Genomic DNA, 18,021 nt, shown 5'->3' with positions numbered 1-18,021 from the left:
AAACATATTATTTTAAAAGTTAATTAGCAAATTAACGTTTTATTAATATTTTTTAACAGAAATTAGCTGATTAAAGTGTTAATTTGCTAATTAATTTTTAAAATAAGAATATGTTATAAAAATTAAAATAATATGTTTTAAATAAAATGTTATAGTACTTTAAACTCGATTAATATTTTTTTGACAGTTATCAGTTGATTTCTGTCAAAAAATATTCAAGTTTAAAGTATTATAAACCTATTATTTATAACATTATTATTTTAATTTTTATAACATATTTTTATTTTAAAATTTAATTGCAAATTAACGCTTTAATCAGTTGATTTCTGTCAAAAAATATTAATCAAGTTATTTAAACAAACTTTATATAAAAATATAATTTCTTTTTTATCTTAAAATCGGGGAATGGCGCGCGTTTGTGTTGTTCTAGTGTACAATAATTATCATACTAAAGTATCCATCTTCTCTGTTCAAATATTTTAAGACAATATATTTTTATTTTGTATTTTTTAAATTTACATCTTTATCTAATTCTTGGGAAAACAAAGAATTCAAAGAAAAATTTGAGAAAAGCCTGGGAAAAAATCACATATAAAATCAAATATAAATATATATAATATATATAAGCCATTTTTTCTCACTTCTTTAAATTTACTTAAAAAAAAAAAATGCGAAAATTTTCACTTTATCTTATTATTTTTCCTGTATATATTGACGCAGATTTATGCAAGACAAAAAATTATATATAGATATACATATTTTATATATATTTATATTTGATTTTTTTATATGATTTTTTTCTCGGGCTTCTCTCATATCTTCCTTTGAATTCTTTGTCTTCTCAAGAGTTCTATAAAGATGTAAATTAAAAAGAGATATAAATTAAAATGATACAAAATAAAAATATATTGTTTTACATTATTTATGTAAAATATTTGGACAGAAGACACGGATTACATACTTCAGTATGATAAATAATTATTGTTGTACATATATGTGACATATTTCAGGCTTTCATTATAATTCTACGGTGACGTTACGATTGTCTTACGCTGGGATTTGTTCAATGTAATGCAAAAATAATTAAAAAATAGGTTATCAAAACTGCGCTCTACGCTGGAGTGTACATTTCGTGCTGCCCAGTAACGGCGCATCGTGTTTCTATAAACTATTTACATAAAACGTTAAACTTTCATTGTTATTTTCCTGTACGCGTGTGACACACATTAATATTGAATAAAACACGCTAGTAAAAAGTCTTCTAATGAATTAATCATACCTTAATAATAAAATTTCGACGGATATCTCTATTCTACGAAGTTCCAACGTCTCGTGGCGTCGCGGTCAATATATCGAGTGAAGTTAGTCGTACACGCATGCGCGCTGCGCGCATATCGCGCACTCGTAGCAACCTCGCCACGGCCACGGTCCACAGTGGCAGTCCGAGAGCGCAAGGTGGTGAACTTGATGTTTTTCGTTGTTCCAATTTTAATAGCAAATTGTCATTCCTAGATGTAAAACGATACACAGGATACTCTCAGGAAGGATATCGTATGCCAAGGTGAGTGTCGATGGTTTTTAAGGATGCTTCTTCTCAGATTAAAATTTCGATGTAAAATTAAACTTTATAAATTATGCGATTTTTTAATACCATCTTGATTTCCATAAAGTACACGCAATTTACTTTTGACAAAATACCAATTATTTCCGCAAGTAATCTCGCAAATCTCAGCTCAAAACTCTTATTTTGGTAATCATAACCTAAATGCTCAAGTGATGTCAACTGCATTTAACTGTATCGATTATTGCAATGATTATGCATTTGTTATAAATGTAAAAGGAAAATATTATTTGGGCATTGATATTAAAAAATGTGAAGATACGAATATAATATTATTAATCTTTTTCTTTTCTTGTTTGCAGTTTGAGACAAGATGTCGACGTCAGCAATATATATTTTGGATGTAAAAGGCAAAGTGTTGATCTCGCGAAATTATCGTGGCGACATCGAAACTGGTGTCATAGAAAAGTTTATGCCACTTGTGATGGAACGCGAGGAGGAAGGCAATCTTACTCCCATTATTCAGACACCGGAGTGTACATACGCATATATAAAATATAACAATCTGTACATCGTGTCCACTACAAAGAAAAATGCAAACATATCCTTGGTATTTGTATTCTTGCACAAGGTGGTGCATGTCATGCAAGAGTATTTCAAAGAGTTAGAGGAAGAAAGTATACGAGACAACTTTGTTGTTATTTACGAGCTCCTAGATGAATTGCTGGACTTTGGCTATCCTCAAACCACCGATAGCAAGATTCTGCAGGAATATATTACTCAAGAGGGTCACAAACTGGAGATTCAACCCAGGATTCCTATGGCTGTGACCAATGCTGTCTCTTGGCGATCAGAGGGTATCAAATATCGCAAGAATGAAGTCTTTCTTGACGTAATAGAGTCTGTGAATCTTCTGGCGAATGCCAACGGAAATGTTTTAAGCTCAGAGATCGTTGGTGCCATAAAGATGAGAGTCTATCTGTCAGGAATGCCGGAATTAAGGCTAGGTCTCAATGATAAGGTCCTGTTTGAGTCGACAGGACGTGGTAAGTCCAAATCTGTGGAACTGGAAGATGTCAAATTTCATCAGTGCGTCAGGCTGTCACGTTTCGAGAACGATCGGACGATCTCGTTCATCCCGCCGGATGGTGAGTTCGAGCTGATGTCGTACAGATTGAACACGCATGTGAAACCTCTGATATGGATCGAGTCCGTGATTGAGCGACACGCTCACAGTCGAGTGGAATATATGATAAAGGCGCGATCGCAATTCAAGCGTCGTTCGACGGCGAACAACGTGGAGATCGTGATTCCTGTGCCGAACGACGCCGACTCGCCCAAATTCAAGACCACAATTGGCAGCGTCAAGTATTCGCCCGAGCAAAGCGCCATCACTTGGATCATCAAGTCTTTCCCGGGCGGTAAGGAATATCTCATGAGGGCGCACTTTGGGCTGCCCTCGGTAGTCAGCGAAGATGTCGAGGGCAAACCACCTATACAAGTGAAGTTTGAGATACCGTATTTCACTACGTCTGGTATTCAAGTGCGATACTTGAAGATCATTGAGAAGAGCGGGTATCAGGCTCTACCATGGGTACGTTACATCACGCAGAACGGGGATTACCAGCTGCGGACGAATTAGCTAGGCGACAACGGAGTGGAAGACATCAGGATTTCGGGCGTTATGCCCGAGTACGAGGACTAGTCGAACGCATAGTATGCTTCAGAACGGATTAGAATCGACGGTAATTATTTACCATTCCAATACAATGTGGTGGGAAGATGATGCGGAATATGATGCAAGAAGAAATTGGATTTTCGAGCACCGGTCTCTTCGTTTCAAGAAATTCCACATTTTGCAGCTTCGGTTTGAACAGTTTTAATATTTTTTTTAAATCAGATTAATATGCATATATGATGAAAAAGATTCTCTTTATGAACATTTTACATTTGAGATTGATCCGTGTCTTTAAAGTACTTAAATAGGTTTTTCCGTTTGATATCGATAGAATAAATATTTCTCCCAATTAATTTTTTAAACACGATGACGATATAACATCTAATAAAAAAAATATATTGCAATTTCATGTCGGAATCATGTAAAAATATCGACAATTTATTTTATATTTTTTTCTTATAAGGCGAATTTACGAACAGGCAGAACCACTCAATAACTAATTAAAAACTCTAAATAGTATTATATAAATGAGAAGATTAAATATATCAATAGTACATGTTTAATAATCGTAATATTACTAGGTTTATGTCGGTTCGACACATATTAATGTAAGATAACGTAAAGATATATTAAATTTTTAAAAGAAATGAAATATATATATATATATATAGAAATTATTTTTTTTTATAATATAATTCCTATCACATCTTCATTTCTTTTCTTTGTAATATAATATCAGCTACCTGTTCCCTTAAGAATTCTCCGTTCCTCGGAAAATCGAAGATTGCTTGGCTATGCTACATCGAGACTGGCATGAGCGTTCCTCGCGCGGTGCGAGAAAAAAACGATAAATATTTCAACGAGAGAAAGCGTTCGTGTCCCAATTTTGCGTACGTAGAGAAGGGGGACACGAAAACGCGATTAGAGCGAAATGGTGGAAGCCGAAAACTTTTTTTTATTTCGGCCTCTTTCCCTCCGAGTGCTCGCGGTATGCAAATTTTTTTGGTATGAAGGCGCACGAGCGTGTAATAATTTTATGGAAATCAGTAGTCTCGCCAAGTATAGTATTCGCTCGCACAGAATTTCATACGCGTGCATGCGTGCGAGACGTGAATCGGGAAAAGAGTATGGACCACGAGAGGAAAAAATCTCTCTCTCTCACACTATCGCGATAAGTGACGCCTTCGTGGTCCAGGTACGTCGTATCGAGAAAGGAATGACGTCCGCATGCTTATCCCGTATTCATCGGCTGTACCGAACGCGAATTTTTTTCCCCTTTTTTTTCTACTTCTTTTTTTTTATCTCGGTCGGCCCACCCTGTTACGAGCTGCATTACGGCGCGGTGGAATGCAACGGGCGCAGATAGCGATGGTAATGTTCGGTTGCTGCATAGATAGTAATCGGCCTGGAAATGGGTAAAGGAGGTTGTTACGAGTGAATTAGCGGGTCCGTGTGCGCGTGCAATGTGTTCAAAGTAGATGCAGGGAATCCCCAAGAATCAGTTTAATGAGAGAAATTTTTAGCAACTAATTGTATGACAATAACAAGATGTATCGCACGTAATTTGTATACGTCATTTATACGTAAGAAATTAATTATTATTAGTTATTATTTTTTTGGGGGCCCGATCTAAATATACATTTTTTTACATTCATGTTATTTCTTTATCTGGTTTTAAGATTTCTTTTTGATATTTTTATTACTACACATACAATACACATGCAGTTTTATTTTTATACTTTCTTTTTATAATTAATTTTTATAATTAATTTATAATTGCTTCGCGACAAGAATCTATTGTAAAAAGAATTGATAAAAGACGACGTACACTGTGAATGATAAAGCGTTCTACTTCTAAAAGTAAGCAAGACAAATGACACGGTAAATGATGATAACGATAACGGGAGAGTTAAGATATAGAAGTTAAAATCCTTAAGACGTAAGGGGATTCAATCACGGTCTTGCTTAGGAAGATACACATAATTAATATAAAGGGACACATGGCTAATATCAAACCTCGTTTTATATTTGAATGCATTAGCGTTTTTCAGTAATAATTAGTGATATTTTATTCTTCCAATAATAACCAATCAAATAAGTGTTCTAAACCAAGATAGCGACAAATGATTTCTTTTACGTCCTTAGAACCGTATCCTTAACTTATGGTGCTCACATATACTCCCTTCATTTCTTCTTAGCTCCATGATAACAGGCGAACAGCCAACGCAAATATTATCAGAATCGATTGTACCGATGTTATTAATTACCACGTTTATATTCGTTCAATTAAATACGAGGAAACGAGAGAATTTTTAATCGCGGTGCGTTTTAAACCGGAAAGAATCTTTCGAAGGAAGAAAAAAAGAGAAAAAGAAGAACCATTTCAATTCGAGACTCACGAGTACAACCGCTGGTGGAATTCGAGTCGAGTAATTCCGAGGGATTCATCTTCCCTCTCTCTTTTTCTCTCTTTCGGTATATGTTGTAGAGTCGTTAATAAAAAAGGCAAATTTACGCCGGTCGAGCCGGTAGCGTTGAGGAAATCCGACCCGATCGCGAGATGCCTGGCGGGCGTAATGGGATGCGCGGAAGGAGAAGAGCTCCTGAGAATTTTCCTGCCTCCGTCGCGCACCTGCAACATCCGTCTCATCCGTTCTCGTCGGGCGCGTAGGAAATTCAGGCAGAGAGAGAGACGATTTAAAGTTGCACCAGCGTTTCTCTCGCGGGAAACTCTCGTCCGTCATCCCGCGAGCCGATTTTCTCCCTCTCTCCCTCCGCTTCCGGCGTTTTCCGCGATATTAAAACTTATCTGGAAAATATATGTATATGTGGGCGTGCGTACGTAGTCTAAGATATATACGTATACACCAAGGATCCGGACGAAAACACGTACGGTGAAAGAAAGTTTGGCGAGTTTGCGACTTGCATTAACGAGCCGCGGAAATATCGCGAATCGATATCGATTGTACGTCGGTGCTAACGCAAGAACCCCGAGTAATTTGGTCTTCGTTTATATATATATATATATATATATATATATATATATATATATATATATATATAAGCACGGAGAGTATGCACTTATCCTTAGAACGGAAATTCGCGAACTTCGGAGACTCCACGGGAACCGAAATCCGCGCATTTAGCGCTAAATGCTGAGTATCCATCCGAAACTCGAGTAGTAGTCGAGTAGTCGAGTAATATGTCAGTCGAGTGTTTTTCAACTGCAAATTTAGCGTACAACTTGAGCCCTATACAAGATGTAACAAAAATGTAGGTCGCTATTTCAGAAGCGCATTCTACTCATCGAAATGAACAAAAAAGTTTATATAAATATATCTTCAAAAATAATTTTTTAATTGGTCCTTCAGGATACCTGACAGTTGCTGCTTTTAGACAGTAAGTAACGCGGCCCACATTTTTGTTATACCCTGTATATGCACGGAATAAAGATCAAATGTGAGATATTAAACGCGATGAAGATTCGACAACGTTACCTGCAAATCTACGCGGGATATTTCGATATTTCAAATTGAGGAGATTCTAGCACATTTCGTATTTCCATGTTTCGTTGAAAACTAACAGAAAACGCGACTCGAAACGCGGCTTTTTACCGCGCATTGTAATTTACATCGTGTATTATGGCTCGCATATCCCCCATTAAATACACATGCGCGTGTATTAAACACGACTGGGATATATTCTATGCGCGAGAGAGAAAATGATGTTAAAATAATTTCGTTGCAGATATATTCCTCGGCTAATTATGCACGGGACGCTTCTCTCCCATCTACATAATGACATGCAGAAAATGGAAATATCGAGCTGCTACGAAATCAATTATTGTTGATAATATTAATCATCAATTGTGCTTATTGAAACTCCCCTACCTTTCCTCTCTTCCCTTTTTGGCATAATTATTCATGCGTACGCGGTACACAATGTAACACGCGGAAGGGAAAGAGCGGGGGGATTTTCTTGAAGAGAATGTTATAATGAAACTCCTATGTTTAAGTAAATAGCTTTAAAGCAACGAAATATTACATAGTTGTCTGTTTCTCTCACGGCATTCGAAGCTACTTTAAATAGTTATACTCTCGTCGTGTAGCTCGTATCCCGCCCTATTAAATTACAAGATCTTTCGACATTATTAGGAAGTGACTTTCGAAATTTGAAAATTTATTTCCGCCGAGTAAAATACATATTTCCCTCTTTCTCTCTCTTCCTTCTTTTGCTCAGAATGAATAAAATATATTCTTCATTTTTTTACGTGCGTTATGTATTCATTGTATATATGAAATATATATATTGGTCAACAACAATAATTTTTTAACTATTCGCATGTATGTACACACGCATTTGTGTGCGCACACACGCATTTGTGTGCGCACACACGCACATTCTTACAGATTCATACATATACATATAGAATCACGTAACAGATATGCATTCGCTAGCGCGTTAAAATACAGATTGTGAGATCGCGGCTTTCACAAATTCGGCGCGATCGACGAATCGAATTATTCGAGACGGTGAATTCCGATGTCAATTCCGTTTACAATCATCCTGATGAAACTCCGCGTCAAATAGCCACGTTTGTGACTAATTGCGCGCTTTGAATATACGAAGCGTACCGTTGAATTTCCGCACTCATCTATGTCCGTGCGTCATTAACTTCGAAACTATGTTGAAAATCATTGTGCACTGACGCTCACATGTGGACTCGATTAAATCGAGAGAGAATTTTTAATCTAAAAAATATTTTATAAATTTTTCTAGGCAGTTAATTATTTGTTAAAAAAAATGAGGGAGAATTATTTCGATGTAATTGATAGATTTTTTTACCGAGAAAAAATGTAAACTACGATTAATAATTTTCGAGAGAGATACCGATGTTTCAAAACTTTTATTTTTTTTTGTTTGAAGAAATATATTGAGATTTCAAAATTTTTGGCGTCATTTTCATAAAAATTTTTCATCAAATTTTTTAATATAACAAAGCTAATTTTAATTTAATCAGAAATAGGTTTGGATTAAGATAGAATTTGTTTATGGGATGGTGCGAAAAAAGAGTCGAAGCCCCTCCCCGGAGCTTTCTCACTTTATTATACACATAACACTAAATTATTCCACTAAATATATTTTTTCTTATATACAATAGTATCATCAATTATTGTAGCGAAAGTATTGTGACTTTTAAAAGTCAATATCTCGATATATAGATCGTAGTGGCGATTTATGGCATTTTTCTATAATAAAAAAATCCTATGAAAATTATCAATCAAATTGAGGGGTCCAAGTAATAACATTCTTGTCAAAAAATGGTACGGCAGATTCTTTTGCGGTGAAATATTAACAAGAAATTGTATAAATTTTATTTTACTTTTTTTACCCTCCCTTTCCTCCCGTGCTCGGCACTGTGTGAATTTTTTCTCCTCGATAAAATAAGGCCGTAAAAACGTCATATTTTTCTCGCGTTCGGACACATAAGGCCATATATTTACTTGCATATGTATTCAAAAGCAGACGCTTTGCGACGTGGGCGGATATAATACTAACCGCCGGTGTTTACCACAATTCCGTTATATGTATTATAAGTCCCGTAAAAGCCCGCGCGAACTTCCGCGAGACGCGTGCGGTGAGGTGTGTTTTTAGGGGAGTTTGGCATTGGCAAACTCAATTCGAGTTTATGTTCCTTGTGTACAAAGTGCTCGTGCGAAAGTTACGATGCGCGAAAATACGCCATTATGAGTCCTAAAGTTATACTTCTCTTCAGCTAAAATATACATAAGTTCTCCGCGAGCGATATCGCGGTTTCTTCTTTCCAGCACGTATTTTATACGATACCGAACGTGTCTCGAAACTTTGTCCCGCGGCTCTTTGAAGACGTCGCTTTATTTATATAATTAACGCCTTACTGTCTTGAAGTTTTTCTTGTTAATATCTTGTTTGTATCTTCTAAGTATATTAAATTTGTTCACAGATAAAAATTGTTTTCTCAAAATAAGAGGACTGTATACTATGAAATCTCCTATAACAGATATTTTTAAATGTTTCTAAAATATCCACTAAAATTGAGAATATATTCTTTGTTAATAACAAATGGTCATATGATTTTTTATGCAGACCATTCATTTGGATCATATTGTTGCAGTAACGTATATAGTATTACAGTTTACAGTGCAGTGCAGTATTTGTCACTGAATGATTTTAGTTTATTAGAAAAAAGAATAAGTAGTTATAAGTATTCTTGAAAAAGAATTTAAGTGACTTCAAAGAAGTGTTCACGGGTAACGTGTAAGACAATCTAATTTAATTGTTTAGGATCTAAATTTCGTGCCTTATGCTCGATCTATGTCCATGCTTTCTTTGTAATCTTTCTTTACCTGTATGCTGTAAAATAATGTACTTTTTTTTTGTTAACATAAAAATCAATTCCATTTTGTCTATATGTCTACATTATAAATTAAGAATATTTGATATTAATCTTTAGAAGATTCCCTTCTTTTAAGAAAACCCTAATGGGGACTATTTTAAAATAGAGTATTCTAAAGAAGATTAATTAACTTCAAAATAAATAAGAAATTCTTAAAATGAGAATACAATTTTTTCAGTCGTTTTTCTTGCATCGAAAGATACGTGATTTTAATATCAATCAAGAACTCTTATGCTTTGTAATTATAAAAATTTAGTACGTATATTTTTGTGCACCGATATATGATATTATGTAAAATTATAAAGAATGAGTCATTATTTAAAAAAGTTTCAAAGCGATATATTGAAATGGTTTTAATGCAACGCGCTTCGTCGTTTTATATAATCTTAGCCGAAGACTAAGGCTTGATATCAAGCCCCCTTCGTCCTGAAGAAGCAAACAACTTCGGCGAGCGCGTGTACGCAGAACCAGGAAGCCCGGCCGACAGTTTCGAGAGCGAAATTGTGAGTTATGGGGTTGTGCTCGAAAAAGCAGCATTTACCGCAGTCGTTTAGGAAAAGGTAAAGCCATCGGCCGCTCTCTCGCAAATAGTGCTCCGCATTGATTTATCACCGACCGAAAAAGACGAGTTTGAGGTCACGCGGGGGACGAGAAGGGAGAGAACACGGAGGTTTACCAAGGGAGAGAGCGGAGAAGGTGAGTGTCAAGCTCACGAGAGAGGAGCCGTGAAGGGTTGCAAGAGTGACAAAACGCCACCCCTACAGCAAGACCACGGCGATCCGTCAGTTGGCTGCGAGCCAATCGGGTCGCGTGAGGGACTTCCCCTGTTTTCGTCCCGCGACTTCGACGTCTGATTGCAAATTACATTCCCCGACCGAGAACTATTCTCGTCTCGCCACCCCGTGGCGATCTTCCGGGATCCGCGGTGATTCTCAGAGGGCTCAAACTTGATCCGTCGCATCCTCCCTCTCGACACGGGCCGTTTGTCACGGTGCATTAAACTGTCACGACTTAATCCTGGTAATTCTAAAAGCGTCGATTGGAGCTAGTTAACCCTGTCCCTTCAAGCCCCGGGCTTCTTTGGGCCGAAATTTCTATAAGACTGATTAGATTGTGATGAGAAAACTTTGATAAATGTTATTTATTTATACATTAAAGTTATTTGATTTGATTCAGCGATGCGTTGGTCAGATAGACACGTGTAACTGTGTGATTCGCGTAATGTATCTTTCTTCTTCCGACAATAGCAGTTGTTCAGCTTTAAATTTATCGAACGCCCGTTGAACATTTAGCAGCAAACTCGCAGTTGCATGATCCCGGGGTCCTTGTTTACATTAAATGCATACAACGTGTTACGTCCGCAAAACTTAGAACTATGCAACTATGTTTAGCGTTAGAATCCACGCATTGTCTCACCTACGTTCCCTGTAACATATCGATAACAATTTCCCTCAAGTCTCCAAGAGTCTTAATTCATGTTCACTCTCGGCGGTTTTCAATAATCAAACATTTTATTCGCCAAAAAATCTAATATTTCACGCGTAGGTAATTTTTCGACAAAAACTATCGAGCCCACCGTCATTCGTGACGTTGTAACTGCGCTCATACAAGATGAAAAAGGGGAAAAAGAAATAAGAAAAAAAAAATCGCGTATATACGTAGAGAGAGAAAAATTGCGCTCTACACAGAAGAGTGTCTCGTTATTCGCTCTGTTTGAAATTATTCGCGCCCTCCGGCCGCCACAAATTGGTCGGTGCGTCATTTGCAAGGCGGGCGTTTATTTACATAACGCACACGCCGTCGAAATGTCGACAATCGAGAGATCGACATTACTGGTCCCATCGCGCGTGCGATGTAGCGCTATGTCCCCTTTACCGCGCATTTGCATACAAGCATACGCCGACAAACAGCGCTGCACTCGAATGCATTAACCCCCGGAGGGCTGAAACCAAAGGGATGCGCCCGATGTCTCCAGACTACTGCACCGTATTTGCATTTACCGATGCCTGTTGTTTGTTCCCTCTCTCCCTCTACACACCCGTTAGAAAAGCCGGGAACACGCGTCCATGCCTCCTTCTGCGTCAGGAGAGTGCACAGAGACGTTCCCGGGGATCTTTCTTATCTCGGCCTCTCTCTTGAAAACTTTCGTCGCGTTTATATTTATATTTATGCGCTTTTGTTTGTCGCGCGAGTTCTCGAGGTAATATCGAACGATTTTTATCGTCAAAAGTCGACGTAAAATAAACGACTCTCGACTCTGCTAGGTAAAGGTATACGTGAGAGGAAATTTTTATGGGGATTTGCGTTGCGCTTCTAGCTTGGCGCTTCTAAACTATACGTAGAGAGATTATCCGAGATTAACGATCTTTTTAAATGTTCTTGAAATATGCATTTACACAACGCGCGTTACATTTTATCCCGTAGTTTACATTCGGTGTCGTGTATCGTTTAATTCCGTCATGTTGTTTGCTTTTACGCTGCTTCGCGGAGATGTTGAAAATATAAATAAACTACGTTCCATTTTACTTTTTTTTTACATTATCCTGCATTGTCGAGATGCAATAATCATCCGATTCATAGCACATTTAAATTATCATTATAGTTTGCTCATTATGCGAAATTGCTATAAAGAATCGTGCATTTCCTTTCTTTCTCTCTCTCTCTGAGGTAAATCATAAATTTTTTATGAATACTTTTATTTTATATAGCTATCGTGAAAAGTTTCATCTGTGTTTTAAAAAGGTTTTAACGTTTTCTTATAAATTAGTTTTATTTGTGAAAAAAATGTTTCTTCTATTTAACGAGTATAATATCTATAATCAATAATGTACATCTAAAATTCCGAATCAATTTAATTTAATCACTGTACCGATCGGATGAGATCAAAGTTAAGGCGATTATTTGTTCATCTAACAACCGATTGGGGCTAATTGGAGTTTACAGGATGAAATTAACCCAATAGTTAGTCAATTAACTGTACTCCATCTAAACTCCGTTCGATACTTCACAACGAAGTTCGTGCAAATCAGCCTTTATTATTTCAATCTATGAAACTTTAATACTGCGCATATATGGAATATCGATCGTATATTTTGCCGGAGTATCTCCATTTAAATTTACGAAACTACCATCTTATGAGAGCTTATGGAGCATGAATAAATATAGTTACGCAATATTAGAAATTTTATGCTACGGAAGGATCGTGCGATATTTATCGTAAACACTAACCGTGTGCAACGAAAAGATTTCATCAAAAATGCTTGAGGAAAATTTGAGGTAGAATTAAGAGGAACAATATATTTAAAAAAATCCTTACGATCTGAATTTTAAGTTTACTTATACGCCAAGTAAATAATAACGAGACTGCATTGAAAAAATTGTATTTTTATTTAAAAAATTCCCCATTTATTTTTAGAACACCGTATTCTGAAATAGGTACCAAAAGAATTCTTTTACCTTAAGAGAGTAATTCTATAAAAATAAGTATCAGATATAATTAAAAAAATAAATTATAAAAATGTTGGCCAAATGGCCAAATTTATTTTTATATATTAACAAAAAAAGTACTTTATTTTTAGCACACAGGTAAAGAAAAATCATAAAAAAGCATAGACATATAGATCGAGCATGAGGCATAAGACTTGAGTTCTGAACGATTAAATTAAGTTATGTTACACATTACTTATTCGTGAACACTTCTCTTATTAAGTCGCTTAAGGATTCTTTTTCGAGAATACTTATTAACTTCATTTATTCTTCTAATAAATTAAAACCATTCAGTGACAAACACTGCGCTGCATTGTAAATTGCAACACTCTATACATATACAATGTAATCATATAAGATCAAATGGACGGTATTAACATACATCCGTTTGTTATTAACAAAGATATATTTTTAATTTTAGAGGATGTTCTAAAAACATTTAAAAATATCTGTTAAGAGAGACTTTATACAGTAATTTTATTGCGAGAATACAATCTTCTCGGTGTAAAAAAATTGTGGCAAAATTACATGTTGCCTCAAGTTTAAAGAATGATGAGATATAAATTGCGGTCATTTAATGCAAATTATTATTTGATTCAGTCATGATTATTACGATCGATTTGAGAGAGATTTAACTGGGAATTAGATATTGCGCTGTCAGATAGATTGTAACGCTTTCCATAAATGGAGCGATTTACGCTGGTATCTACAATATGCATGCGTGCCGCATACATTTGCGGTAACGCATCTACGTATTATTGTAAATTGTAAAGCATCAGATAAATTACCTGCGAGCGAATAATGGGTCGATCCGGTTTGTATCCACGCGATGTGAGCCGACCGCGAAAAATCTCTCCAGCGTACTTTACATTCGTTAATGAGCGCGGTTTGCATTATTGCCACGCAGGGAATGCTTTAGCTGGGAATTTATCAGATTGTCTTTGACAGAAGCCTTATTCGATTACAGAGCATTGTACGGATTGATTCACAGGCCTCATCAATTCGCGTCTCGTACGCCATCGTTGTTCGGCGGGTACCGTAATTATTCTCGCACGACATTCACAACTATGCGCATGCATGTTTACGTCTATGTATTTTTAATGCATTATTACGCCGCATTATGTGGAGCACATTGGCAACTATACGTATCGCGGGGTTGACAATTATCATTTATATTTTAGCATGCCTCTCCTCCCTTTAGTCGGTGGAGCACAATGGAACCGTTCGAGAACAAAAGAACCTTAGTACAATAGTTGATGTTTATTTGGGCTTTCGGAAGTTAACAATGCGAGCTTGCATTATTATTATTTCCGATGCGCATGCGCGCTCGCACACATTTGTATTATTACACGCGTTATGTAATCGCTCGAACGTGGGTGGTTGTAACGCATTGCCATATAGACAAATTGGCCATCTGCGCCGGCTTGTCCGCTTCGACATTTACTTTGTTCGTCTGCTATCCTAATCGCGAGCGACGCCGCGAGCCATTATCGTTAAATCGCGCTCGCGCAATAATGAAGTCAAACGATGTTGTTGCAATTTTGCATAAGGAGGTCGGTGACGCCAGCAGCAGCTTATATGCGGAGAGTTCGTCAAACTTGGTTGTGCTTTCGTCGCGCTTGAATGCATTAGGCGGGCTTAAAGTCGAGACGACGACGACGACGACGACGACGACGTCTCTTTGCATTTGCATTTACTGCAGTCCACACGCACATTTGCATTTAGTTAGTTATGGATCATTGCTGCACACGGGTGGAAAAAACTATCCGTTGTGTTACAGCGCGCACGTGCAATGGAAAAAGATCGCATCGCGATCGATGATCTCGCGTTCGATCAATAACGAAAGAAATTTTCTCTCGTGTTACGAACAATACTCCATTGTTCTTGCAATGGTAAGTATAAAAAGAATGTTAGTGCATACTGCCATTGTTTTACTTACACGAACAACTTTTATTATAAGGAGTTACATTTACGTGAAGGCATCGCGATTATACTTATTGAAGATTTTAAAGAACGCGGAGATTCTGTAATTTCAATAAATTTTTGTCGCATGTAAAAAGCATTTTATCGCGAATATTTCTTTCTATTTGAGCCATCAAACACAAACGGATTCGAGATGAAATAATTTACGCGAACTATGCGAATAAGATCCAGTCTTCCTCCTTCCGACCCTCCCATTTCGTGCTCGCACAGGCAAAAGAAAGTAAAAGAACGGGAAAGTTGCGTTGTATCAAAAGATTAATTCCTCAGTTAATTAACTCATTGGCTTTAGAATATTTCCTCGCGTATATTTTCCAATAAAAAATGCGGCTTTCTGCGTATCTCGGAATCATAACGATTTCAAACGGCTTAAAAGCCGCATTCCCCAGGAGCTTTCTGTAATTCCCTCATTTCGTTACTTTAATGCAGTTGGGTTACATCAGAAAATCTCTCTCTCCCTCGCGCGCATCTATTTTCCTCGCACGGGGCGCATAATTACGACGACGACGACGTCGCCGTCACGGCGCAACTTCCGGGAAAGAGGGTCGCACTTTTTCGAAAGTACGTCGTCGCACGCGGGGAGAAATTACTATAGAGTCGGCTTTGATGCTGGCGAAACGAAATGAATCTCATTAAAATTACGCCGCTCTCTGTGCGCGCGTGCGCGCGAGGGCGTTTTACGACCTTCCGGGGTACGACGACCACCGAGTCACGATGAGTGAAAAGACATGTTTTAAGGCAAAGGGAAAGGTAAGAGACGGAAAGGAATAAGGGAGGAAGAGAAAGGGAGAAAAGGCGAGGGAGCGTGGAAGGAATCGTTAATTAACTCTGTCACGCTAAAAAGAAATCTCGCGCCGGTTAGCCGCCGCGTCAAGGCGAATCCGGAACATTCGCCGCCATCCCGTTCGGCAAATGTCACTGGAAGAGTTTAAATGTCGTATAAATAGAGTTACTTTAGTCACGTGCGCGCGAAGAAGAAAGAGAGAGCGAGAGAGTTCTTTCTCTCTCTCTCATTCGTATGGGTTAAAGTAGATTTGTCAAGTTAGATTGGTTAATTCCAGATTATCCGCTTCCCCTCGATTAATTAAACTCGTTTATTATCGCCGCGAGAACAAGTTTATCCGAAACGGGATGTTTCTCGAGTCTTTCGTGTAGTTTAAAGTAATACACATTTTGCGCAAATTTTGTCTTTATGAGATCCAATTATATTTAATAATATTTAATGTTATTTATAATTTGTAAGTAATAACGATACTCTGAGAGAAGTAAAACGAAGCGATGAGCAGCTCAATGGCAGAGTGGCTGCCTATTGAGAAGAAATCTCCTTAGGATCGAGTCCTGATATTTTTTCTTAGCTCGGAAAAGGCAACAGAAGTGAAATGAATCAACGTGCTCTCAAGGTTCTGAGTGAACCAAGAGAAGGAGGGTGATAGTTCTAAGGGAACTGAAGCGTTGTGACATTTGAGGAGAAAATGTTCAGTCAGGAGTCCAGGAAGGTCGAGCTGTAGAGAATATGTAAACAGAAAGAACATGGTGATATAAGGCGATGAGTGGGTCAATAGCAGAGTAGCTGCCTACTGAGAGGGATAGTCCTAAGATTGAATCTTGGTAATGCTCCGATATTTTTTCTCTGCTCAAAAACAAACAAGAAATAATTCTATTTCATACAAATTAAACTGATAGATAAAGCCTCCTCCCTTAATTTTGCTTTATAATTTTTTAAGAATTATATAGATGTGAACTTTCTTCATAATTATTATCCATAAATTAATTCATGATGATGGAAATTTGAAATTCTGTCTGTGAAAATAAGAATCGCAGGCAAAAAAGTGTTAATTGCAAAAGCGACAACACGGCGTTCGGCGCGATGCTAATGTTTCGAAACTCTCCTTCTCTTTATTCAGGCCGGTAAACATTGGCTTATTTGACGGACCGACGGAAAAGTTGCCAAACAGCAAGAAGACTCATCTCGCCGCACTCACACCGTGTTACAGAAAAAAAAGAGCACGGTTCCTTTCTTTATTTTTCACCCATTCCTTTTCCGATTGCATCGTCTAATCTCTGTCATATTTCTCCCGTTATATTTATTCCTTTTTACTTTCGCATTTACTTTCGTCTCGTTTCATCGACTGATATTCAATGTACGATCGCAATTTTTTCGAGCTTTCGTGCGTTGGCTTGGAGAGAAAGTGAGAGAAAGAGAGAATGATAGGAAGATTGATTGTGAGGATTCCGAGAACGCGGAGACATTGCTTTTTGCCAAAATACTTGTATTCGATGAATGTACAACAATATTTGCGATCGCTGACAATTGCCGATTGTGAACGAAGTATTTACAAGGTAAACATTGAATATCGAGTAAGGATGGGATGAACTAAAATCGTGGAAACTAATTTTTTCATTGTTTTCGAAATAGCCGTATAAAAAGTCAATCACTTTGCTTTGGTTTTCGCGTTTTGATCCTTTCACAGGCGCGAATTTTCGATGAAACAAAATTCATTACGTCGAAATCTCGGTGAAAAATATTCAGCGCTTTCACGCACGATATTTTATATTCCATCAGAGGAAACGGAAAGCTTGTTTTCAATCATTTAAAGACGGATCGAATGTTTCCCGACGCGGAAATAATTTCGCGCGCGAGAGTCCTACATTTAATGCTGTGTAATGCATTATCACATGCGCGGTTACACCCGATCGCATTTGTTAAGATGAATCGCGCGTGGCCGATCCCTTTTCCTCTTTCGATGCATGACGTGAAGGACCTCGCGATTTTCGTTCTGATATGAATTATTCTCGCCTTATTCAATTCCAACGTAATACATATTTAACGCCCCTCTCGCACCCATCCCCTATTTCGCCATCTCGTAGGACACGCCGTAT

General features: G+C 37.4%; 2 protein-coding genes across 3 annotated transcripts in view; one reads left to right on the top strand and one right to left on the bottom strand.

Moving 5' to 3' along the window:
- Nlg-5 (neuroligin 5) overlaps nt 1-18,021 on the bottom strand; it is a 104,710-nt gene that overhangs the window by 49,096 nt on the left and 37,593 nt on the right. The window lies entirely within an intron of this gene.
- On the top strand, nt 1,404-3,916 carry Ap-1mu (adaptor protein complex 1, mu subunit). Its single transcript, XM_083042353.1, has 2 exons — nt 1,404-1,561; nt 1,924-3,916. Exon 2 carries the CDS (start codon nt 1,935-1,937, stop codon nt 3,201-3,203), a length of 1,269 nt encoding a protein of 422 aa, XP_082898479.1. The 5' UTR covers nt 1,404-1,561; nt 1,924-1,934; the 3' UTR covers nt 3,204-3,916.

This window comes from Prenolepis imparis, unplaced genomic scaffold (assembly GCF_030444845.1).
Source record: "Prenolepis imparis isolate NDT839.2.m4 unplaced genomic scaffold, iyPreImpa1.0 SCAF_7, whole genome shotgun sequence".
NCBI lineage: Eukaryota > Metazoa > Arthropoda > Insecta > Hymenoptera > Formicidae > Prenolepis > Prenolepis imparis.
Note: the sequence above shows the minus strand (reverse complement) of the source record. Positions and strands in the feature narration are given on the sequence as shown.

Coding starts and splice junctions, on each gene's coding strand:
- Ap-1mu (XM_083042353.1), top strand. CDS start 1,935: ATGTCGACGTCAGCAATATATATTTTGGATGTAAAAGGCAAAGTGTTG.